Here is a 24,878-nt window from a genome sequence, read left to right on the forward strand (position 1 = left end):
ACTATCATATTCTTTAATAATAAAACACATATTTAACACTTGGGTACTCGCCTTTATTCGACTGAAGAAGTCTGTTGTGCAGGCGATAATTTGGGCAATAATGACACCAGAGTGTTGAAGTGTGCAAATATGTCTTATTCTCCACCAAAAATCTGGTAGTTACACTATATCCGAATTGTTGATCAACAGAATATTTCCCATTCTAGAGACTGCTGTAACATGTTTTTGACAGGTACTTCTCCAACCCAACCCATCTCACCACAGTTAGCTTCTACAACCCTCTCGCTATAGTTAAGACACATGTGCAACATTTGGTTGTCTTTATTGTAGACTTTTCGCCATGTGTCTTAACTTTCATGTTGTCGGTATTGTATACCTTTCTTGCACAACCCTCTCGCTGCTTTCTACCAGACTCCTGCTTGTGTATACACTAGTGGCGAAATGTTTTCTCTAATAAATGCCCTGAACTGTACCAAAGTGTCTTTTTCCATATCTTGTCAGTGTCAATATTCCATTGTTGCTATACCCTGCTGACTATCTCAGTGTTTCAAGCATTTCTTGAGTTTGGTCACGCCACAGTGTCCTGACCTGCAGTCTGGCCCACAGATGGAGGCTGGTGTGGCGGACTACGACGGGGACCAGGCAGAGACAGACACAGTCACCAGCGCCTCGGCAGCTGAGCCCATCTCCGTAGACTCGGAGAAGGAGGACTATACACAGTCACAGGATTCCGGTAGGTGATAAGTGTGTGTAGTTGTGTGAGTGGTGTGACAAGGTGAGTGAGTGCAGAGTTTATAGTGAGATGATGGTGAGGGAGGAGTGGCTAGGCGGGGTAGTGTCGGTGGAGTGGCAGGTATAGTGTTGATAGGGTAGTGTTGGTGGTGTAACAGGGGAGTAGAGTAGTGTGTTTGGGGTGGTAGTGTGGGGTAGTGTGGGAGGAGAAGGGTTGCAGGAGGGGTAGCGTTGGTTGGGGTGTGGGATGAGAGACATGGTTGGATAGTGTTGGTGGGGGTGGCAGGGTGGGGTTGTGTGGGGTTAGTGACAGAATAGAGTAAAAGGGTAGGGTAGGTGGGTGGGGTGGCTGGGTAGGGTAATGTGGAAGAGTGACCACCCCACCTAGTGTTAACCCAACACATGTTGGGATCCCAGGTAATGAACGGGTGATTAGAGCTCAAGGCTGCTGCTATATTGCACGCTATAACAGATTTCTACCTAAAGAGATTTTATGGTTCACATAGGCCAGTATACCTTAGGGAAGTAATAGGCCTGGTGGGTCTTATAGACATGCAACATGTAAATTGAATAGTTATGTATGGATATATGATATGTTATTAGTATGATTGTATTTTTGCTGTTGGGTTCCGTGAATGAATAAATGAAAACAATCTGTCAGTCTAACCTCCATAACACTAGTTATGGACTCTTAAACCTTTTTTTACTCCCAGAAGGATGCCTTGTTTATTTCCTTCTTACAGACACAGGAGCTCTTCCTTTAGTATCAACCTGAGACTTTTCGCAGGTTCTCAGTTTCATTTGGTCACCTGTTTCGATTAGAATAAATTCTTTTTTTACCACACTGTCCGTATATGTTTTACCCCAGGTTTGGACAGACTTCCATTTTCTGTATCCGCTGCTTCTGGTTTCATTGTTGTCAGTGGTGACGGCACACATTTTCGATTCACATATTGTATGCTACATACTCATCCTGCTCTAGAGGCGCTTTACATTTGCACTCTGTGTACCTGCTGTTGCAAATTTCAGTTCACGATCGGGCCTTCGGTTCACAGTTGACTTCCATGCTGTAACCTTGGCTCTTACAGGATCTTCCATCCTTGACTAAATTCTTTTATTCCTGAATAGTTTGGGCAATTTGTAAGCACAAATTGCCACCTTGCTACATGTACTTGGCAGGGAATACCTATTCGTGATAATGCCTTTGTCTACTGCACGTCCCTCACCTGACGCCAGTATATAAGCGCCAGCCTTTCAACCTGTGATACACATTCTTCAAGACTACAGTGCTCTTCACCAGCTCCAAAGCTGAGAGCCTGATTACCTCATCTTTTGTATATATGTTAGGTAATAGAACACAAGTGCAACTAATGTGACATTTTATTGTGGCAATGTTTCTCTCTCCAGAAGCTTTGTTAAGCCATTACAAACAATACATGGATACAGAGGGTATATATAGGTTTTGAGTGAGGCATGGTAGTTGTAATACTAGTGGAGGTAATGGCTTGACAAAGCTCCTGGAAAGTGAAACGTCGTCACAATAGAATGCCACATTAGTTGCACCTGTGTCCTTTTACCTAACATATTGTCGGTAATTCTACCACCTTAGTACACTTTTGTATGTAGTTCTTCATTCTCATATTGTATCCTTGTACAGGGGTCCCTCGTTTTTCGTAATTAATCCGTTCCTGGAGGTGCTACTATTATCGAAATCTACGATTTTCGAATCAATTTTTCCCCATAAGAAATAATGTAAATACAATTAATCCGTTCCTGACACCCAGAAGTATCAACAACAATTTTTTTTTTACCTTAAAGATAGATTTACATGCACAAAAGAATGAACATTCAACATGACAGTTACCTTTATTGAAGGCTGTTGTTGAAGAATGGAAGACAGGGAGGAGGAGAGAGGGAAGAGAGGTTATTGTTTGGAAGGGGAATCCCCCTCCATAAGGAGGAGAGGTTGGATAAATGCATGAGTGAGAGGGGTTGGATTTGAGTGGGACTTGCATATCAGGGCTTATTTCTTGGTTGTGCAAGAATGGTATATAATACCGACAATTTCTTGGGTAGCATTGAAAATTGGGTTGGGCAAATGTTTTGTTAGTGGGATGAATTGCAAAGGGCCTGCCTAGTATGGGCCAACAGGCCTGCTGCAGTATTTTGTTTTGTTATGTGTTGGATATGGGAATTGAATTTCAGGTTGTTGCATAATGTTTAGTTGGACATCACTTGCTCTACTCCCAAACATAATGTAAAAGGGTTTGTCTATTTTAAGTATAAGTTTATTGACAGTCATCCAGGTTTACTATTTAACGAGCTCTTCATTAACAGTAGTATTGAGTAAGGCTAGATTAGGGTGGGAGATGACAAGAGTCATGTCATCAGCAAAGAGAATAGGCATAGTTGTTGCGATACACTTGGAAGGTCATTGATGTATACAAGGAAAGGGGGAGGGGCCAAGAACGCTTCCCTGTGGTGCACAGGTACAGCGTTATATAATATTATCATTACTTCTTTCCATTCATGCCACTCCTATCAATTTATTTATTCATTCCCTTCATCCTCTCCCTCAGGAAAACTTGAACCAACTTCGTGGGACCCCATCAGTGTGGACTGGGGTGACGCCCCCGCCTCTCCCCTCCCACCCATGTCCAACGGACCGCCGGAGGACCAGACCGCTTACCCCAAGTGTACAGTCTTGTACAACTACACTGTGAGTATACTCACCTTGTACACTTACATACTGAATACGCAGCACCCTGAGCATACTGAACCCTGCTTCATACCAGTTAGTATTCTCACCTTACTGTAAGTATTCTCACATTGCTGTAAGTATTCACATCTTACTGTAAATATTCTTACATTACTGTAAACTACACTATATCCTCCATAGTGTGAACATGTCCACATACCACCAGCATTCTCCCTCAACATTGGCACCTTCATTATTTTGGAAGTTCTAGCCAAATTAATTCTACCCCATTAAGATAGTCTTTTTTTTTTATATTATATTTAAAAACTTCAGTGTACAGAGATACATAATCAGATATATATGGCAATATGTAATAATGAAACTTGTGGCAGGACATCAAACATTTACACTACACAAAATGCAGTTTAAAAAAATCATAATTAAAACCAAAAAGACTATCCCTACAACCCATACTCTCAGCCAAGTGCAGTGTTACACAAGTACAATTAAAAGTTAAGGATTCAGTCTGCATTTTGTACCCCTCTTCCCGGCCTCCTCATGCAAAAGTATCCTAAAATCATTTATTTAAACATATAATAATAACATACATAAACGTATCTTTTGACACAATACATAGAATATTACGCAACTCGATTACAGTTGAGAATTCCAACTTTTATGATAACATTACATCGTTTTGTCAACAGGTACAAATCCAGTCCAAGCATAATAACACTATACCCTCCTAACACTACTATCCACACAACCAAAGGACATGAATTAATACATAAACATGACTTTCCATTTGACTACATGACAGCATAGATATATGATGAAACTCTCCGGACTTAATAGCCCAGTTTGAGTATCTAGCTCTCATGCCACACTATATACTAATAATATGACCGGTCTCCTTGCTGAAACAGGCTGACTTGACAGTGGAATACCCACAGGTCTGCTGAAATGATAAAACCAAGCACTGAGTCCCTGTATGTCCCGCCCCCTTCCAGTCCGAGTCATCAACCACACCCAGAAAACATACCCCGGACCTCATACAGGTCACCCCCCCCACACCCAAGGCCACACCCCCGCACACATGTGCACCTATTCACTAGTACACCTCATACACTATAACTTATCCCTCCCCCCAGAGACCAACCCACCCGCTCCATCTTGTAACCTAACAACTCACTATAGATGTCATAACCCTTTTAATACCTCCATCGTTAGGTTTCGATATCCCAAAGAAAAGTCTCTCTCCCAGCATTGTCCATACACCTCTCGATTTCTAAATTTTGTTCTGTAAAAACGACACGCCAGCGCCCTGATGCACGTCACACTCCTAATCTCCCGTATTTCCCATGAAACGTACAAATAGTCGAGCACCAAGTACGAAACCGATCGTCAGACCACATCAGAACAACCCCATACTTCTAGACTTAATACTCTAAGCATTGACAACCTCCCTCCTCCCACCTGTCGTAAAACACCCTGAAACTATTCTCTCACCCTACTTAAACCTTCATAAAAGTATACGACTCGGAATGCCGTTTCCAGCCACCCACACCGTACACAGATCTGATCCTGAGTCAGGCCCATAACATACAATTGTGCCTTAGACGCTAGTATTCCATTGAGGAAACGGTTCCCAGTTTCTCGGACCCGAGGGTGCAAACGCAATCTCCTGAACCAATACCAAATGGTCTTCCATTGGTAACCAGGAAAAAACCTCCTCACCAATAACCTCTCCCATGGACAGACCAAAGTTATCCAGTTTACATACCTTCACCCTCTTGGGTTCTTGCGCTACCAATAGATGCCGCAACATCGCTTCACACAATATTAAATCCTTTCCCACCCACCACCATCTAACTTCTCTCATTACTGCATCAACCCTCGCCCCCCTAACACCACCCTGCACCAGATATTCCTGTCGTACATAAATGCCTATTAAACGCCTGTGCAACGGTATTAACCCCATACCTCCCTTAGCTACTTTTGTCATGACAACATCCTTCCCCAACCAATGCCGACTGAATCCCCATATAAAATTCAAAGCTTTCCTCTGCAACCTCAGTACATCATCTGCGATCAAAGAATTAACTGCTGTAACAAACCATAATTTGCTGTATACTAGGACGTTAACGACGATTACCCTTTGGAGCAGCGTCACCTCACCCAGTTGCCATCCCGCCATTCTTCGAATGGCCGCATCTACCATGAAAGACGAATTAATTGTGCGGGCAGACCTTTCATCATTGCAAAAATATACTCCACATATTTTGAGTCTCTCAACAGTTTTTCCACCCATATTCCCTACCCAACGTCCCCCCTACCCAGGACCCCACCTCCAAGAATTTTGATTTCTCCCTATTAACACGCATACCTGACTCATCGCCAAAAAAACCTATAACCCTATTAATGAATTCCAAACCTTCCCTACTACGCACCAGTATGGTGGTATCATCTACATAGCCTATGATGCCCACCTCTACACCCTGCCCACAAACCCCCTCCCCCACTCCTCCACTTACTAACCTATAAAAGAGGCCCTGCAAACAGGCAAACAAGAGCTGCGAGAGGAGACACCCTTGCCGCAGCCCCCACCCCATGCCTGTTGCGGACCTTATTCTCCCATTCACCTGTACCCGTACCTTCGCATCGGTATATAGCATACGCACCCATGCCACCACTTCCTTCCCAAAACCCTGCTTCAATAAAGTCTCCCTATCCACATTATCATAAGCCTTTTCCCAGTCTAACCCTACTACTCCACCCCCGTGACTTTCCTCCACAAAACTTTTAATTCTACGATGGCCATCCCTCATAGACTGCCCAGGAATCCCATACATGTATTGCCGTTCCCATATCACCTTATCCAAAACCCGTTTCATACGGTTGGCCAAAATTCTTACAAAAATTTTGTAATCCACTCCTAACAACATGATGGGCCTAAATTCACCTAGAATTCTGTGGAGATTCACCTTCAGCACCAACAACACAATCCCTAGCCCCACCTCCCCACCCATTCTACCTTCATCTTTCATAGCGTTGTATAGGCGGACCAGAACATGTTTTAATTTGTCCCAATGTACTACATAAAAATCCCACGGAATTCCACCCCATCCAGGCGATTTCCCCATTGCCTAACCCCGAATGGCCTGGGAAACCTCCTCCTCAGTTATACAACCCTCCACGACCACTCTATCCACGTCCCTCACGTTCGCCACCATATCATGCAGTAAGGCCTCCCTCGCCTCCCGATTCCCCTCTCTACCAATCCATTTCTTTTCAAACCATTTATCCGCATAGCTCCTCATACTTTCAGTAGTACAGAGCATTTGTCCCTTACGGTATCCTGCCCAGTCATCATCGACCACTAAAGACATCACCATCATCGCCTTTTGTTGCAACCTGAAACTTCGAAGAACCCTGACAGAGGGCTTATTCCCCCATAGCACCTCCTCAGTCCCTGCCCGCACCCTCAACGCCTGAAAGTTCTCATTCTGAATATCTTGTAATTGACTCCTAAGACACACTATTTCCTCATGATCATACCTCCCTCCCACAACATAACAATCTCGCAGCAGACCCTCAAGATACCTCTGCTTTCTGTATCTGTAGGATGCATCTTCCCTCCCTAACCTACTTCGCTTGTAAATTCCACCAATCCACTACATTCTCAATTCCTTTTCCTCCATCCCACAACCTATCCCACCATAACCCAAAAGTTGCCAAAGCCTCTAAAGTTCTAAACCCTTCAACAACCTAACATTTAATTTCCAGTAACTAGGGAAGACCTGAACAGCACCTTCCCATTCAAGAGCCACCAGCACGCCCCGGTGATCTGAGAATCCCAGATCCACGCAGTCTACCCTCCCACTGCGTATTAGACCAGTGATATAAACCCTGTCCAAACTCGCGGCATACCCTCTTCGACAAAAAGTGTATTCTACATTCCACCCTCAACCCCCTACCACGTCAACAACACCTATCGCCCACAGAACCTCCCGTAAAATCCCTAAATTACACCCCCTTCCTCTTGGCTCTACATCCTTTTCCCTGATAACACAATTCTAATCTCTGGCAATCATGGAAACTAATGGTAGTCCCCTTAGAAAATATACTAAATGTTCACACACAAAATCCTCCTTCACCCGTCTGTTGGATGTCGTTAGCATATACACACCTACAAAACCTACCTGTATGTGCCCCCATGTTCCCACAACACGCACGACCCGTCCCCCACCGCCCCATTCCCACGCCAACAACGTAAAAGGGCTGGTCTCCCTTATTTTTACCACAACCCCACCTTTGATTTTGTCTGAGTTCCCCGCGTAACATATATACCCTTGCACACGCAACTCACTTCCACACCTAAAATTGTGCTCCTGTATAAAGAACACATCAACGTCCAAACGTCGTAGTGAGACCTCCACCCATCGCCTCTTGACCTCTGTCCTGAGGCCGTTAACATTTATTGTAATACACTTGAAGACAACGGCTGGGTCTTACCATTTTGTTTCCCTGTCGCTGTCAAATCTGACCTGGACTTTCCACTAGTGCTCCTAGCTGACTTCCCACCACTCCCACCTAACTTTCCCATGGGAGTGCCCTTGTCACCTTTGGCCACATCTGCCCAAGCCATCTTGCATGACCTTTGTCTCGGAGTCAATGCATCATCCTCCACGGGTGCACTGGGCCTCATATGGGAAGACACCTCGTAATCCATGTCCCCATCACCATCTTCCCTGTGCACCTTTACGTCCGCCTCTACCACTGACTTATGAGGCACACACCTTCCTTCTGCACCGACACTACACTCAATAACAGTCTCCACCACAGGTGAAGTCACTGTCATAGACAGTAAATCCACCAGCGACGGGCTATCGAGGAGCCTCTGAATGTCCTCAAAACTGGGCAACACTGAAGGTGGTATCACCACCTCTTTCACCAGAGGTGTCGCACCCTCAACACCACCAACTTGATTGTCCTTTGATGCCGGCGGCAACATTGAGACAATCTCCTCCGCGGCCTCCACCACTTCACTCCACTTCCCATTTTCAGGTGGAACCTGCAGGACATTATCCACCACCGATATGGCCTCCTTCGGGGATTGCACACACTCGTCCATCACGACACTAGATGCAGCCTCAGGTTGTTCTGTCCTCTGCCGCTCCTTTTGTCGCTCGCATGTTGCGGCCATATGTCCAGGGCCACCACACAGACAGCACGTCCGTACCTGCCCTGGGTAGGTGACGTAAATTTGCGTCCTGAACGCCTCCAACGTCACATGCGAGGGTATAGGATGCCTCAAAGTCATTTTCAGGGAAAATGACCCCTCCAACATACCAGCGTAAAATCCTTGGGACCATCGCCCCTACGTGTACAGCATGTATAGTACCATAGCATCCAAACGTCCGTCGTACATCCACTTCGTTCGCTTCGAATGGTATATTACGAAGGCAAACCCATGAATAATGGGCTGATACATCCCGTAGGCGCACCTCCAGGCTAGCGTTGATGACTAGACGCCGTTCTTGATACGTATCCACAACCCTCTCGTAGATATCAGGTGACACAAATTTCATAAAGATTCTTGCGGAACCATTCAGGGATATCCCGTATAAATCCTCGCTAGGGATCCCGTAAGTATCTCTAATTATGAGTGGTAAAATTACTTCAGTGTTGCTCAGATTTACTGCACCTTTTAACAATTCTAAACAGACGGTGTTTACTCTTCTCCGGTATTCTGCTATTTTGAAGAAAACCCTCATACTGTCATTACGTGAGTACTGGCACTGCCCCTTTGCACAGAGTTTGACGAAAGTGCCAACAAGTAGGTTACTTATGCAGGCATTGCTGACAAGAATTGCAGGTATTGTTGACAATATGTTCAGAACTCAGTGAAACTGCATGTTCTAAAATATGCAATTAGAAGTAATCTTTTGTGCAAACAGGAATGTGAATTCATTACACAAGCTTTCAACTAAGCACTTTCCTCTTCACTTCATCGCGGAGTGCAGAAAAAACGTACAACGCACGTTCTCAAGAGTGACAACGTCAACACTAAACTCGTCACCTGTAACCTGACTTGAAGCCAAGGAACTTATAATTTTAGAGCTATATACATCCACACAGTAATACTATTGTATAGAGCTACACAGCGACATAACTACACAGTGACATAACTACATATAGCTGCACATACTGAAGAAGAGATACCTTGCAGAAGAGCTTTAGCAAGACGTAACTTTATAAAGCTCTGCAGAGAGCAAATCATGAATTGATAATGCTCTACATTGAGCGAAACATTGTTCCTATAACAACGTGCTCTGCAACCTGTGTCTCATCTTCGTCCAGCTGGTAAGCAACTACACACATTTGATAAGCAACTACATACAGTAGGTAAGCGACTACATACAGTTAGTAAACAACTACATACAGCAAGAAAGTTGTAAAATATTAGTTGACATTCCCTCATTTAGACATTCCAAACGTGTATGCAAATGTGAATTCAGAGCATAGTAAAAGTATAATAAACATGTGAGCAAATTGTGATATGCAATAATATCACAGTAAACAAGTGATATAATATGCAGAACAACCATGTGAAAAAAATAGTGAACTTCACAGTTCCTTGATAATGTGAGAAATCAAGAATCCGTTTGGAAGTTCGCTGTTTTTTCTCACAGGAAACTGTAATATGTAAAAAGGTAAATAGGTAAATATATGTATAGAGAAACTGAGAGATATTGTTTATTTCAGGCTCAGAACCCTGACGAGTTAACCATCGTGGAGAACGAGGAACTGGAGGTGATGGGTGAAGGAGACGGGGATGGTTGGGTCCAGGCAAGGAACTACAAGGGCGAGGTATCTCTCTCTCTCTCTCTCTCTCTCTCTCTGTTTTTTTTTTTTAGAATGTTTAGTAAATGCATAAAATGTGTACTAGTGTACTGTGGTGTGATACAGTTACCTATGTTGCATTGCAGCGCTGATTGACCCACATGAGAAAATTAATAATAAAAAACTTTTCTCATTGAGGTGATATATGTTAGATTCATATATAGTATTGTGGTTAGTTACGTTAAAGTTTCATATACTGTGGTTAGTTACCATAAAGATTCATATACTGTGGTTAGTTACCATAAAGTTTCATATACTCTGGTTAGTTAGCATAAAGTTTCATATATTCTGGTTATGTAAGGTTCAGTTTCATGTATATTATGAGGTTTAAAGTGAATTTAGTTTGTTGCAATAAGGTAGGCTTCATCCCCATATTAAGCTTACACTTTCAGCAGATGGCTTCTGCATACAGTAATAAGCTTCCAGTATATACATTTTAAGCTTGCAGCTTCTACAGGTGGGTTTTGCATATCCTTATTGAGCTTCCAGTCTTCTAAAAGTGGCTTGAGCATAGCCAGGAGCTTACAGCCTTTCAAAAATGGCTTGTGCATCATCAGATAGTTCAGCATTCGAGAGGTGACCTGTGCATAACCAACAATCTTCCAGCTTCATACACATGGCTTATGCACCCCGGTATTATGCTTCCATCCTTTCGCAGGTGGGGTTCATTCCCCAGAACTACATAGAGATGGAGGAGGGAGGGATGCAGGGTGCCAACGCTGATTTTGCCACCTTCCCAGAGCCCGGTGCTGAGGACAGCATGGCTGGCGAGGCAACAACTCACACTACTGCCAACGGAGCTCCACAGAGAGGCATCTCCTTCTCCTCAATAGAGTACAACCTCGAGGTAGGTCTTTGCCACCCTCAGGAACGCATTTTAAATTAGCTGATGCTGCTAGGTTTAGGGACATAGATTGACTCTACATCAGCCTGACAAGATCTGTAGTTTTTATGCTAGGCTCAGACTATATTTTTGGTAAAATAGGTAATGTGCAAATTTGATGTTTGAACTTAGCCTTACTATAAAACCTGGAGTTTTATATCTACTATGAGTAGATATATAGATATATGGTGTGTTTACCCAACATAAATGAGGTTTTATAATTTCTTCAGTTGTTTCCAGGTGTAGGTTTAAATGTACTGAAAGTAGGGGAACGCTTTTTGGGATTTCAGTATTGTCACTGATGATGGTACAAGTTGGAGGAGAGGAAACACTGTGTGCTTCGCAGCTCTTGTGATGCACGTTAATGCAGTTTGTCAAGTCTAAATTGTTATTCTTATGACTGATGTAAATATCAGTTTGTCAGATCCTGGCTTGTTTGAATTATATTTTAAATCTCATTTTTGTAGCGCTCAAGGCATTAATAAAATTTTTCAGCTATATAAAGATATTTTTTATGAGCCACATGTTTATGTATTTTTGCTTTATTCTTGGATTAGTACTTTTAATAAAAAAACACTTTGCTAATTCGAAATAACTTTAAGCCTTATTAATTTTACTTAACAGCAGTAGTTTTTCAGTTTTTGTCAATTTATGTGGAATAGGTTTCAGAGATAATATGTTCAACTGATTCGTTTGCTTGCTTTATCACTAGCTTTAGCAAGCTGGCTTTCTCCACAGCTAGATTTTTGTAGCGAGCACAGTAATTGTTTTTAATATTGCAGTTTACATAGCCCATTGTGATGACATAGTCATGTATATGCATTGTGATGATGCAGTCATGTGCGTGCATTGTGATAACGAAGAGTAGTCGTGTGTGCGCACTGTGATGCTGTCATGTGTGCGCATTGTGATGATGCAATGTAATTGTGTATATGTGTGTACGTATTGTGATGCAGAATAGTCATGTGTGTTCATTTTGATGCATATTGTGATTATACATAGTAGTCGTGTGTGCTCATTGTAAGGAATGATACGAGAAAAATTACTATACCTTCTCTTTTTCCTGCTTGAAATGCTCCTTCACTTGAAAACTAAATTCTCTGTGTTCAGATTGTACGAGTTAATACGAAAATTAATAGGTTGTCTTGCCACTTTTAGTTTCGTTTGCCCCTTCTGCCTATCATTTTCTCTAGGGCAGTTCCATTATCTGGTAGCTAGAGGACTCACCATGAGGCTTCATGTTCTGTCTGGGAACAAGATTTTCTTCAGATTATTAGCCGTGATGGTTAGTAATGCAGGATAACCCAATCAAGTCAGTGCATCATCGGGAATTGTCTCTTTTAAAGGACTGGGGTCCTTTAATCTTCTTCCCAGGATGCGACCCAAAACAGTCGACTAAACACCCAGGTATCTACTTGCTGCTACATGAACAAGGACAGCAGGTGAAAGGAAGTATGTCCGACGTTTCACCCGTGCCTGGGAGCGACCGCTGGTTCCACGGTGTGTGAACTGAGGACGCACCAACTGAGTCACAGGTACTACAACTGAGTCACGAGTACTACAACTGAGTCACTAGTACCACTTTAAAGTACTGTTTATCCTTTACCTGTTAGCGGTTCTGGTGACTTTTGTGCTCTCCACAGTTCAGCCTGAGGCTAGCCTTTCATGTTGACCACCTGGTCAATAAGACTGTCTTGACTGCTTGCAGCTCCACATAGCCATCACAACCCAGCTGATTCAGCAGTTTTAGAAGGTGGCTGTTCAACTTCTTGCCAACTGCCATCACTTTGGCAGCAAATCAAGTTACATTAGCAATGAAAATTAAAAAAAATATTAATCATTATTAGTACTAAGAGTTTGACAATGAATTCAGTAACATTATGGAGTGGTTCTCGTACTCGGCTTGCAACCTAGAGGATGTGGAGGTTTGAATGCTATTCGAGGCGGAACGTATAGGCAAGCCTATCACATGCTACTGTGATAAGTGAGACGCGTACACAGTAGGCTCACATACCGATTGTTCGTGGTTCGATTCACGGCCGGGGGAAACGTTGGGTATGTTTCCTTACACCTGCTGCTCCTGTTCGCCTAGCAGTAAGTAGGTACCTGGGTATTAGTCGACTGTTGTGGGTCGCATCCTGGGTAGTGTTAGTATACCTCAGATAGGGGTGGGCATTGAAATGAGTTGAAGTAGGATAACTCTTAGCCTGTAAAATTGATGTGTGGAAAAAAAACAGTTGAGATGTAAAGATGATGTAATCAGTTTTTATCTCCAGTCCATCACCCTGGTCAGTCCCTCAGCCTCAAAACTACGTCTTCTAGGGTGATGGACTGATTATATTGTCTTCACTGCTTCTGCTGCCTGCTTTGTATTCGACTGAAGAAGCCTACTGTATAGGCCAAACGTTTCGGAATAAAGATACCTAGCTGCTGCACATCAACTCATCAGTGATGTATACCATTTTCATATTCACACTGACTACTGTGAGTTGCCTACTGGGAATGACATAATAAGGACCCCAGTGGAAATAAAACACGCTTATTGGCTTTCTTGAGGTATCCTGGGTTATTAACCTTCTCGTGTTAATAATTCGAATAAAGTTTTCTTCTATTTGAGCTTATTCAGTATTATAGGGACACATGTATCCAAGGGGTTGGCACAAGTTATCCGTTGATTCAGCATGTTACAGAGTACGCAATCGACATGGAATACAAAGCAATTGTGGAACATATTCATTGCTACCTGTTGGGTATCAGAGTGACACAACTGTCTTGCGACGATGTCCTGTGGGCATCAGACCTGACCCAACCTAGACCCTAAGCAGGTTGATAGTGGTATCTTGTCCTGACATAACAACAATGTTGTGGCATGGTATGGCCTATGTTAGCGTAAATACGAGGAAATATGCCTGAACGACCATTGGTAAGTCTTAATACATGCCTAAATAATCATGCCTAAATAATTTACCACAGACACCACTGAGTTAGGTTTAACGCTTCTTTTTTCATAATATTAATAACACTGAGTGGGTCATCCTATGACCTAGTCCATTCGCTGGCTTATTGGTACATCCCATAAACAAATGTGATGGTAGGCTTTAGACCACATATAATAAACACAGGATCACCACAGAGTAATGACTTACGGTGTCTGTGCTGATTACACAAGGTTGCTGAAGTATATGTAGTTAAAAATTAGCAGGAATGAGTAAGTAGGCAATGATGGGAAGGAAGGAGGTGAGCTTAAAAGGGGGGGGGGGAGAGCGATATGCAGGAAAAAACGAAATATTTTGGAAAAAACTTTTTTATAGAAAAATAGTGCATAATTATGGTAACATGTTTATGCATTCAGCTTGTTTCTATCATATTTCCAAGTATCTTTTTCCAAAAATGTTTTTTTTTGTGTTCTTGCTGATATCAAGAGGACGTGATGCCAATTCGTGTCTTTTTTTTTTTTTTTTTTTTTTTTTTTTTTTTTTTTTTTACTCCAGAAATTACGATTTTTATGATTGTTTCTTTCAAAATACACTACAGCGTGGCATCTTGGCTGTTGACTCCATATTAGTGCTCATACTGAGAGCTGCTCAGTTGGGGGGAAGAGTGCAACGGAGAAGTGGAGTAGCAGCAGCAGCACTCACAGCAAGAGGCATTGTTGAACTTCCCTAGCACTCAGGCTTCGGCCCAAAGCTGGGGTGTGGCTCGAAAAGGATCCTGTAGAGATTGCTGCTTTTGCACCTCCTGACATTGTCTGCTGCTATCAGCTGCCACACCCTTCAAGCCCAGTGTGGGTGGGGTTTGTGGCAGCCCAAGGTGCCCAGCTTCTCCCTCCAAGCCCCGTGGGGGCAGGGACTGGGGCTAGGCCTGGGGATAGCTGGTTCCAGAAGATGAGGAGGTACTTGTACTTCCTCCCATGGCAGACATTGGTCTGAGACACTCCCATGAAAGGGAACCAAGACCGGGCCACCTCTTGGAAAAGTTCCGGGCCGGGCGATTATACCTGTGAATCTAGAACAGAACAGCTGCTCAGTCGCTTGTGGGCTGCAGTCAAGAGTGGAAGTGGCTGGTGAGCCGACATCTGGCGCACGGTATCCATAGAGTTTTACAGAAAATGGAATTTCTCATTTTAAGTTATTGACCTTTCACTAAGGTTTTTGCAAAAACTATATGACAGAATGCCAAGATTTTTACACATATTTTTTATTATGCAATCTATTGACATCCTGCCCTGATGTCAACTAGAACATTGCACATCTTACCAATTTTGCTAAATCTTTTTTTGTATTATACCTAATAGTGCTTCCTTTTGAGAATAATAATAATTATACCCTATAAAATAGGGCATTATTTTTTTATCTATCTTTTGAGGCAAAAATCACTGCAAACACAGTGTACCTGTATCAAATGCTGTTTAAATCACAGTAAAAATTTCATTGAAATTGGATAATTAGAAAAAAAAGTTTTTTTGCCCTCCCCTCCCTAATTTAAGATATATAGCTTTGGTCAAGGCCTGCAACAAGAGATCCTCTGGATATGCATCATGATCAGCAAGTGAACTGTGTTTTAAAGTCGCCCAGATGACATATTGTAAACTCGTGTCTCAGTACTACCTGTTGTATGTACCCACAATCACCCAACCCGTTAATCCTAGCTGAAGACTGATGAGAAGCTTTTAATCCAAGGAATTGAAGCTATCCTTCCCTTCCTCAGATCAAACTTGATTGCTTTCCTTACTTCACGTACTTTTCCCATGAATATAATCAAAATAATTACAATAATAATAATAATAGCAATTATAATAATTAGCCTAAAGATTCTGAAATCCTATTTCTCATAGTGAGTCCAACCTCAATTTCTCCTCTCAGGAGCACCCATGTTTTTATTGTCTGTGAAGTGTTGTCTTGTCACTCCTGATGTTTCTAATCCTTTTTCCCTTCCAAGAAGATTTCAGACAATGGCTACCTACGTTTCCACATACAAACACTTTTGACATGCCTTCCATTTTTTTTAATCTCTGCAAACTTTGATCCTCTCTTGTAATTTAATTATGTCAAAAGAACACACACACACTAGGTTTGGTAAGCATTATTGTGTAATTCGTCTTTAATTATTTTCCCTGTTCCTCCCATCATCTTCATTCCTCTTGCCCATTTCTCTCAAATCTTTCCTATCTACCCTTTACCCCTTCTCCCATTTCATCCCTCTGTGTCTTTCTTTCTATTTCTCTCTCCATATCTTATCTGCCCTTTTCTATCACTCTCTGTGTACATGGTTCCTGTTTTACAGTTGCTGGAGTGCATTTAAAATTTCTCAAAGTGTATGCCTCCATTAATTTATAAAATGTTTGAGTAATATTATAAATGTAGATTCACTGATCAGGTGTGTAAGTCAGCAGTGATGAAGGCTCAATAATCAATTCTGTAAGTCAAGAGTGTTGAAGGATCATCCATCAGGTGTTCCAGTCACTAGTGTTGTCGGTTCATTAATCACATGTGTAAGTCAGTAGTATTAGAGACTTATTAATCAGGATTCATTCATGTGTCATTGAGAGTAGTATTTCAAGAGTGAGTGAGAGTATTGCTTCAGGTTTATGAAAGAAGAGTTTCATAGTCATTCATAAAATAATTTAGCTTGCAATATAATTAATAATATCTTTATAGTAATTATATAATCAATATTTATTATTCAACTTCTTTACAAAGCATTTTTCCCATACATCCACCTCAATTAGAATGCATTAATTAGCTGTATTTTTTTTATTGGTGATCATGGTCATCCGAGAGTTTTACTATCTGTCGATTTATTATTTCTTTCATTATGGAAATTTTTTAGTTAAAAGGACACGAGCATTAATGAAGCATCTAGTATGGCTGCATTTCTCATGTGTGTTTACCTAACATATTAATTTTAGCAGTATATCTTTATTCAGAAAATTGTTTCTTGGTTTCAGTTTTGGTTTAGTACATAGTAATGGAATTTTTGACCATTTGTTGATTTTCTCATTATTTCTAAAGATTTTACTATGCAGTTTAAATATCTGTATAAGTTGCATCTACATAACTTCTAAGTTACTGTATATTATTTTTTGTTTTCATAACTCAGACATTTATCTTCATTATGTTTTTAGGTTTGTTTCAATGTTTATATTCATAAGTTTTCTAATTTAATTAAAATAACATTGATTCATTTAGCTCTGTTCACTTGAAAGTTTTCATGATACTGTTCAGCACAAATGGCATTTTAAGTTTCTGGTAACAGTTACTGGAGAAACATATCAACTCATTCATAAGTATCCTGACTCATTTATGTAAGTTTGAAGCATTGTAAAACTTGTAGGAGTAATATTGAGTTCACACATAAGCTTGTTGGTCCATTCATAAGTTGGTGCGGTACTCTATGCCTGTGTAAGTATGTTTGTGAATGACCTCTGCTGAGACACCCTCCCCCACTGTCTTCCCCGCCAAGACGGAGGAGGAGTTGGCAGCTCCCGTCTCTTTCTCCTCCATGGATTACAATTTCGAGGTGGGCCCCACGTCACCACTAAACCCTCACGGCTTGATAGCTTGTGCGCACAGCTTAATATTTAACCTTCAAGCTTAGCTTGGATCAGGCTCAACTTGGACGAAGCTAAGCTTGCTTTATGCTGAGGTTAGATAAAACCTAGTTCACGTTCAGTTAGCCTTAGATTAAACTTACTTCAGTACAGGTTTAACTGTTGTCAAGTTGAACTTACTTCAGGCTTAGCTATGATCAAGCTTAGCTCAGATTAGGCTGAGCCGGCCGAGATGTTTACATGTGCCTGCCTTCACTAATGAACGATGCTTAACCCTGGACCCTTACTTACCTACTTAATTTGTTAACCTCTTTTAATATCTTTTGTTTCTCTTGTTGTAGCTGCTAATTGAGATTTAAAACTAAGTCAGTTATATACTGACTGCAAGAATTCGGACTAAATAATCTAAGGAAAGAGATTCGGTTCAAAATTGCTGCCTTTTCATTTCTTTTTCACTCATTTCGAGTAAATTGAAAATTATCTTACGGTTCAGATGCTTCACCCTCTCTCTACCGTCCTGGCTTTTCTGTCTGCTACCTTGCCTCTACCTTTGGGAAAGCAACTTTCATATTTGCTTTTCCTTATTTCATGAATCCATTAATTTTTTTATTGAGGCCTGCTGCTTTCTTCTTCTTTCTTAACGTCAACATTCTCATTTTGCTACACTCCCCATTCCCTTTCCTTGGCATTAAATGCATTTTACTCATACTCTTTATCTAATGTTCTTTAGCTATCTGCTTCCTCTCTAAACATTTTTTTTTTACTTCCGTAAAAGAGAAAGTTGCTTCTCGCCTTGACAGCACACTAGTAGAGCAAAACCACAGTACCTGCAGTGTTAACAGCCAAGCAGCCGCTACGCGTTTGCTCTTCCTGTCTGTTTATCTCTTTTACATAGATAAACATTTGTATCTACTTTAAACTTACTAATCATATTTTAGTCACATTTAGCTTAATAATATTTTAGATATCTATCATGTTTAATGATACATATTAATTGTTACTAAAATATTTAAACTTTATAAGGTTAATTATTATTTAGTTGTACTGTAGTGATAGATAATGTGGATGTGTTGACGTGTGTCATGATGCAGCTGTACTGCTGTGAGTGCTGTGACACATGTCAGAACCTAATCTCCTGTGAAGAAAAGACACGTGGTGCAGAACAAGCTTTTATTGGGACAATGTTTCACTTTGTGTAAAACTTTATCATTCGTTATATAAACTTGGCAGTCAGAGTAGTTACTGTAGTCTGGTCATTTGTGTATCAAACTTTGGGTACAATACACGCTGAACTGTAACATTACCAATAACCACTTCTTATCCAACACTACTTTAAATGATGCACAATTATGTTACTTCATTGTCTCTTATCTCTAACGAAACGCTTGTATGCCACGATGGTTATGGCACTGTTTGTGTGTACTCAAGTTGAACGTGATGCACAGCTGCTTGAATGTGGTAAGGATGCCACTTAGCATCAACTTTACCTCACAATTTAAACAGCAGTTTAACCACATATTTCTTACTTAATCTAAACCAATTTGCTTATTCCACTTTTATTATTATAATTACTTTTTATCCTTGTAGAAATAGAACAGTAAAATTGTAGCAATACATTAAAAAGCTGGAACAACATTGAGTAGCAGAGAGGAAGCCTCATGATTGACTGTCAGGCGCACTTTTAAACTTTATTTTACTAAAATTGATTAGTGTGTTAAGCTGGCAACCCATTTTTTGTAAACTTGCCTTGTGTAACATGACCATAACTTATAACTACTAAATACTACAAGTACTGTACTTAAAGAGTTGTAGAGGAAATAGTTATACAGTTAAACTAGGATATAGTAATGATAATAACCATAAGAATTTTGTATTGCCTCCCAAAAAATTCATATTCATAATTGGTTTAGTGAAAATAATTTATACATGAGTTATAACATTCGTTGATTATTAGTTACTGTGACCCAATATTTATAAATTCTTATTTTTTTATTTGAAAGTACACTATTATAAACAAGTTACTATGAATATATATCCTTAGAAGAAGAAAAACTTTATAAAACTGGGATGCTTGAATGTGCGTGGATGTAGTGCGGATGACAAGAAACAGATGATTGCTGATGTTATGAATGAAAAGAAGTTGGATGTTCTGGCCCTAAGCGAAACAAAGCTGAAGGGGGTAGGGGAGTTTCAGTGGGGGGAAATAAATGGGATTAAATCTGGAGTATCTGAGAGAGTTAGAGCAAAGGAAGGGGTAGCAGTAATGTTGAAGGATCAGTTATGGAAGGAGAAAAGAGAATATGAATGTGTAAATTCAAGAATTATGTGGATTAAAGTAAAGGTTGGATGCAAAAAGTGGGTCATAATAAGCGTGTATGCACCTGGAGAAGAGAGGAATGCAGAGGAAAGAGAGAGATTTTGGGAGATGTTAAGTGAATGTATAGGAGCCTTTGAACCAAGTGAGAGAGTAATTGTGGTAGGGGATCTGAATGCTAAAGTAGGAGGAACTTTTAGAGAGGGTGTAGTAGGTAAGTTTGGGGTGCCAGGTGTAAATGATAATGGGAGCCCTTTGATTGAACTTTGTATAGAAAGGGGTTTAGTTATAGGTAATACATATTTTAAGAAAAATAGGATAAATAAGTATACAAGATATGATGTAGGGCGAAATGACAGTAGTTTGTTGGATTATGTATTGGTAGATAAAAGACTGTTGAGTAGACTTCAGGATGTACATGTTTATAGAGGGGCCACAGATATGTCAGATCACTTTCTAGTTGTAGCTACACTGAGAGTAAAAGGTAGATGGGATACAAGGAGAATAGAAGCATCAGGGAAGAGAGAGGTGAAGGTTTATAAACTAAAAGAGGAGGCAGTTAGGGTAAGATATAAACAGCTATTGGAGGATAGATGGGCTAATGAGAGCATAGGCAATGGGTTCGAAGAGGTATGGGGTAGGTTTAAAAATGTAGTGTTAGAGTGTTCAGCAGAAGTTTGTGGTTACAGGAAAGTGGGTGCGGGAGGGAAGAGGAGCGATTGGTGGAATGATGATGTAAAGAGAGTAGTAAGGGAGAAAAAGTTAGCATATGAGAAGTTTTTACAAAGTAGAAGTGATGCAAGGAGGGAAGAGTATATGGAGAAAAAGAAAGAGGTTAAGAGAGTGGTGAAGCAATGTAAAAAGAGAGCAAATGAGAGAGTGGGTGAGATGTTATCAACAAATTTTGTTGAAAATAAGAAAAAGTTTTGGAGTGAGATTAACAAGTTAAGGAAGCCTAGAGAACAAATGGATTTGTCAGTTAAAAATAGGAGAGGAGAGTTATTAAATGGAGAGTTAGAGGTATTGGGAAGATGGAGGGAATATTTTGAGGAATTGTTAAATGTTGATGAAGATAGGGAAGCTGTGATTTCGTGTATAGGGCAAGGAGAATAACATCTTGTAGGAGTGAGGAAGAGCCAGTTGTGAGTGTGGGGGAAGTTCGTGAGGCAGTAGGTAAAATAAAAGGGGGTAAGGCAGCCGGGATTGATGGGATAAAGATAGAAATGTTAAAAGTAGGTGGGGATATAGTTTTGGAGTGGTTGGTGCAATTATTTAATAAATGCATGGAAGAGGGTAAGGTACCTAGGGATTGGCAGAGAGCATGCATAGTTCCTTTGTATAAAGGCAAAGGGGACAAAAGAGAGTGCAAAAATTATAGGGGGATAAGTCTGTTGAAGGAGGGGTGTTAATGTTGCAGTTTAAAAACTGTAGTGTAAAGCACCCTTCTGGCAAGACAGTGATGGAGTGAATGATGGTGAAAGTTTTTCTTTTTCGGGCCACCCTGCCTTGGTGGGAATCGGCCGGTGTGATAATAAAATATAAAAAAGTCTGTTGAGTATACCTGGTAAAGTGTATGGTAGAGCTATTATTGAAAGAATTAAGAGTAAGACGGAGAATAGGATAGCAGATGAACAAGGAGGCTTTAGGAAAGGTAGGGGGTGTGTGGACCAGGTGTTTACAGTGAAACATATAAGTGAACAGTATTTAGATAAGGCTAAAGAGGTCTTTGTGGCATTTATGGATTTGGAAAAGGCGTATAACAGGGTGGATAGGGAGGCAATGTGGCAGATGTTGCAGGTGTATGGTGTAGGAGGTAGGTTACTGAAAGCAGTGAAGAGTTTTTACGAGGATAGTGAGGCTCAAGTTAGAGTATGTAGGAAAGAGGGAAATTATTTCCCAGTAAAAGTAGGCCTTAGACAAGGATGTGTAATGTCACCGTGGTTGTTTAATATATTTGTAGATGGGGTTGTAAGAGAAGTAAATGCGAGGGTCTTGGCAAGAGGCGTGGAGTTAAAAGATAAATAATCAAACATAAAGTGGGAGTTGCCACAGTTGCTCTTTGCTGATGACACTGTGCTCTTGGGAGATTCTGAAGAGAAGTTGCAGAGATTGGTGGATGAATTTGGTAGGGTGTGCAAAAGAAGAAAATTAAAAGTGAATACAGGAAAGAGTAAGGTTATGAGGATAACAAAAAGATTAGATGATGAAAGATTGGATATTAGATTGGAGGGAGAGAGTATGGAGGAGGTGAATGTATTCAGATATTTGGGAGTTGACGTGTCAGCGGATGGGTCTATGAAAGATGAGGTGAATCATAGAATTGATGAGGGGAAAAGGGTGAGTGGTGCACTTAGGAGTCTGTGGAGACAAAGAACTTTGTCCTTGGAGGCAAAGAGGGGAATGTATGAGAGTATAGTTTTACCAACACTCTTATATGGGTGTGAAGCATGGGTGATGAATGTTGCAGCGAGGAGAAGGCTGGAGGCAGTGGAGATGTCATGTCTGAGGGCAATGTGTGGTGTGAATATAATGCAGAGAATTCGTAGTTTGGAAGTTAGGAGGAGGTGCGGGATTACCAAAACTGTTGTCCAGAGGGCTGAGGAAGGGTTGTTGAGGTGGTTCGGACATGTAGAGAGAATGGAGCGAAACAGAGTGACTTCAAGAGTATATCAGTCTGTAGTGGAAGGAAGGCGGGGTAGGGGTCGGCCTAGGAAAGGTTGGAGGGAGGGGGTAAAGGAGGTTTTGTGTGCGAGGGGCTTGGACTTCCAGCAGGCATGCGTGAGCGTGTTTGATAGGAGTGAATGGAGACAAATGGTTTTTAATACTTGACGTGCTGTTGGAGTGTGAGCAAAGTAACATTTATGAAGGGATTCAGGGAAACCGGCAGGCCGGACTTGAGTCCTGGAGATGGGAAGTACAGTGTCTGCACTCTGAAGGAGGGGTGTTAATGTTGCAGTTTAAAAACTGTAGTGTAAAGCACCCTTCTGGCAAGACAGTGATGGAGTGAATGATGGTGAAAGTTTTTCTTTTTCGGGCCACCCTGCCTTGGTGGGAATCGGCCAGTGTGATAATAAATTAAAGAAATAAATATAGGTTCTTTAGGATAGATTAAGTATACTGTATATATATGTCTTATTTCTATATAGATTATAAAGTCTAACTGAAATATTTCATTCATAAAAAGTAGGGAAATTTTAGGATCTGATATACGAAAAGTTAGATGGTAAATGTAATCTATGTATTGAAACTATATCCCCTATATAATTATATATGTATTTTGTATAATCAGATTAATTTGTGGAATTCTCAGAATAATTTCATTTTACCTCAAACACATAAATAATAATAATATAGTAATTGCAAGTTAATATTATTTTCTTACAGGACAGTATTCATATGTGGAATGTGCAATAATCACGAGTGAGTGATAAAGGATGCAAAATAACCACAGGGGGAATTGAATAATAACTCTAGGCTTGTGTTGCAATCAATACATCATTAGGAGCTTGCAGTGTTGCAGAAATAGAGTAGGAAATCCGGGCAAAGTCGTTCAGAGAAACGACTCTGCCTGGATTGACTACTCTATTTCTGCAACATTTACAAGCTCCTGATGTACTGATCGCAACACAAAATCCTAGAGTTATCATTCATCTCCTGTGGTTGTTTTGCATATGACATGTGTACAGAATAGCATTACACAGGATGTATACACGGAGGTGTGACTCTCGGTGTATATATTCTGAGAGTTTGCTTTGATCCCTATTTTATGGATTAAGGTGTTCTTGTCTGAGGGTAAAAAGGTTGTGTGCAGCTTTAATTACACTCGTGCAGTCGATAGGCTTTCAACTTCATTAACCAACCAAGGTGGCATTGTGTACGATTCTCATATTCTGTTATTAACCTGACCTAAGCTGTAACCCAGCCTAACCCAACCTGACCTGAGCTGTAACCCAACCTAACCCAAGCTGAAACCCAACCTTATCTAAGCTGTAACCCAGGCTGTAATCCAACATGATCTAAGCTGTAACCCAAGCTAACCCAACCTGACCTAAGCTGTAACCCAACCTGACTTAAGCTGTAATCCAGTGTGACCTAAGCTGCAACCTTACCTAAGCTGTAACCCAACCGGACCTAAACTGTCATTCAACGCAACCTGAAATGTAAACCAACCTTGCCCAAGCTTCGTAACCCAACTTGACTTAATCTTTAACCCAATCTGACCTCGATTGTAGCCAAACCTGATCTCAGTTGTAACTGAGTCTAACATCAAGCGCTGAAACTAAGCTTGACTAAGTTGAAGGTGAAGCTGACCTGTATGATGACCTTCTGCAGAGTGTTGAAGAGTACCCTGGGGGAGAGATGTATCCCTCAGAACCACCGGGTGACCTGCCTCCCCCACCACCCCCAGCAGCAGACAGTGAGGACCAGATGTCAGTACCCAGACTCTCTCTGCCAATAGATGGAGGACAACATTCACGTCAGTACCATGGAATTTTTTTTATGAAACAAAATTGGTTACATCATCAGCAGTATGCGGTTATATTAGTCTGACAGCTACATAATGCAATCAAAAGCTAACACTGTTTGTTTGTGATATTCCATCATACAGAGTGGGTTTCTCATGTCAGTGGGATGTGGGGGGGGGGAAATATATGTAAATGGGAACGAGATGTGTGGGGATAGATGGTGACCGAAAGAGGGTGGGGGGGGGGAGAGAGAGGAACTAGCTAGAGTTCTTATTGCAACGTGTTTGTCACAGAATATTATGCGAAAATCTCATCCAGCTCCTCAGAGC

The 24,878-nt window shown here is 41.1% G+C and overlaps 1 protein-coding gene across 14 annotated transcripts in view; it reads left to right on the forward strand.

Annotated features, from left to right (window-relative positions):
- The window catches only part of nwk (nervous wreck), a 563,357-nt gene that overhangs the window by 473,341 nt on the left and 65,138 nt on the right, over positions 1-24,878 (forward strand). For 12 of the 14 annotated variants that reach the window (XM_070096788.1, XM_070096797.1, XM_070096793.1 and 9 more), the window contains 6 exons: positions 607-733; positions 3,312-3,451; positions 10,199-10,303; positions 10,995-11,183; positions 17,682-17,738; positions 24,416-24,560. In XM_070096788.1, the coding sequence (XP_069952889.1) occupies positions 607-733; positions 3,312-3,451; positions 10,199-10,303; positions 10,995-11,183; positions 17,682-17,738; positions 24,416-24,560 (763 nt within the window). The remainder of the gene's footprint in view (positions 1-606; positions 734-3,311; positions 3,452-10,198; positions 10,304-10,994; positions 11,184-17,681; positions 17,739-24,415; positions 24,561-24,878) is intronic. The other 2 variants (XM_070096792.1, XM_070096794.1) reach the window with 1 other exon arrangement.

The sequence above is a fragment of the Cherax quadricarinatus genome, chromosome 55 (assembly GCF_038502225.1).
Source record: "Cherax quadricarinatus isolate ZL_2023a chromosome 55, ASM3850222v1, whole genome shotgun sequence".
Classification (NCBI taxonomy): domain Eukaryota; kingdom Metazoa; phylum Arthropoda; class Malacostraca; order Decapoda; family Parastacidae; genus Cherax; species Cherax quadricarinatus.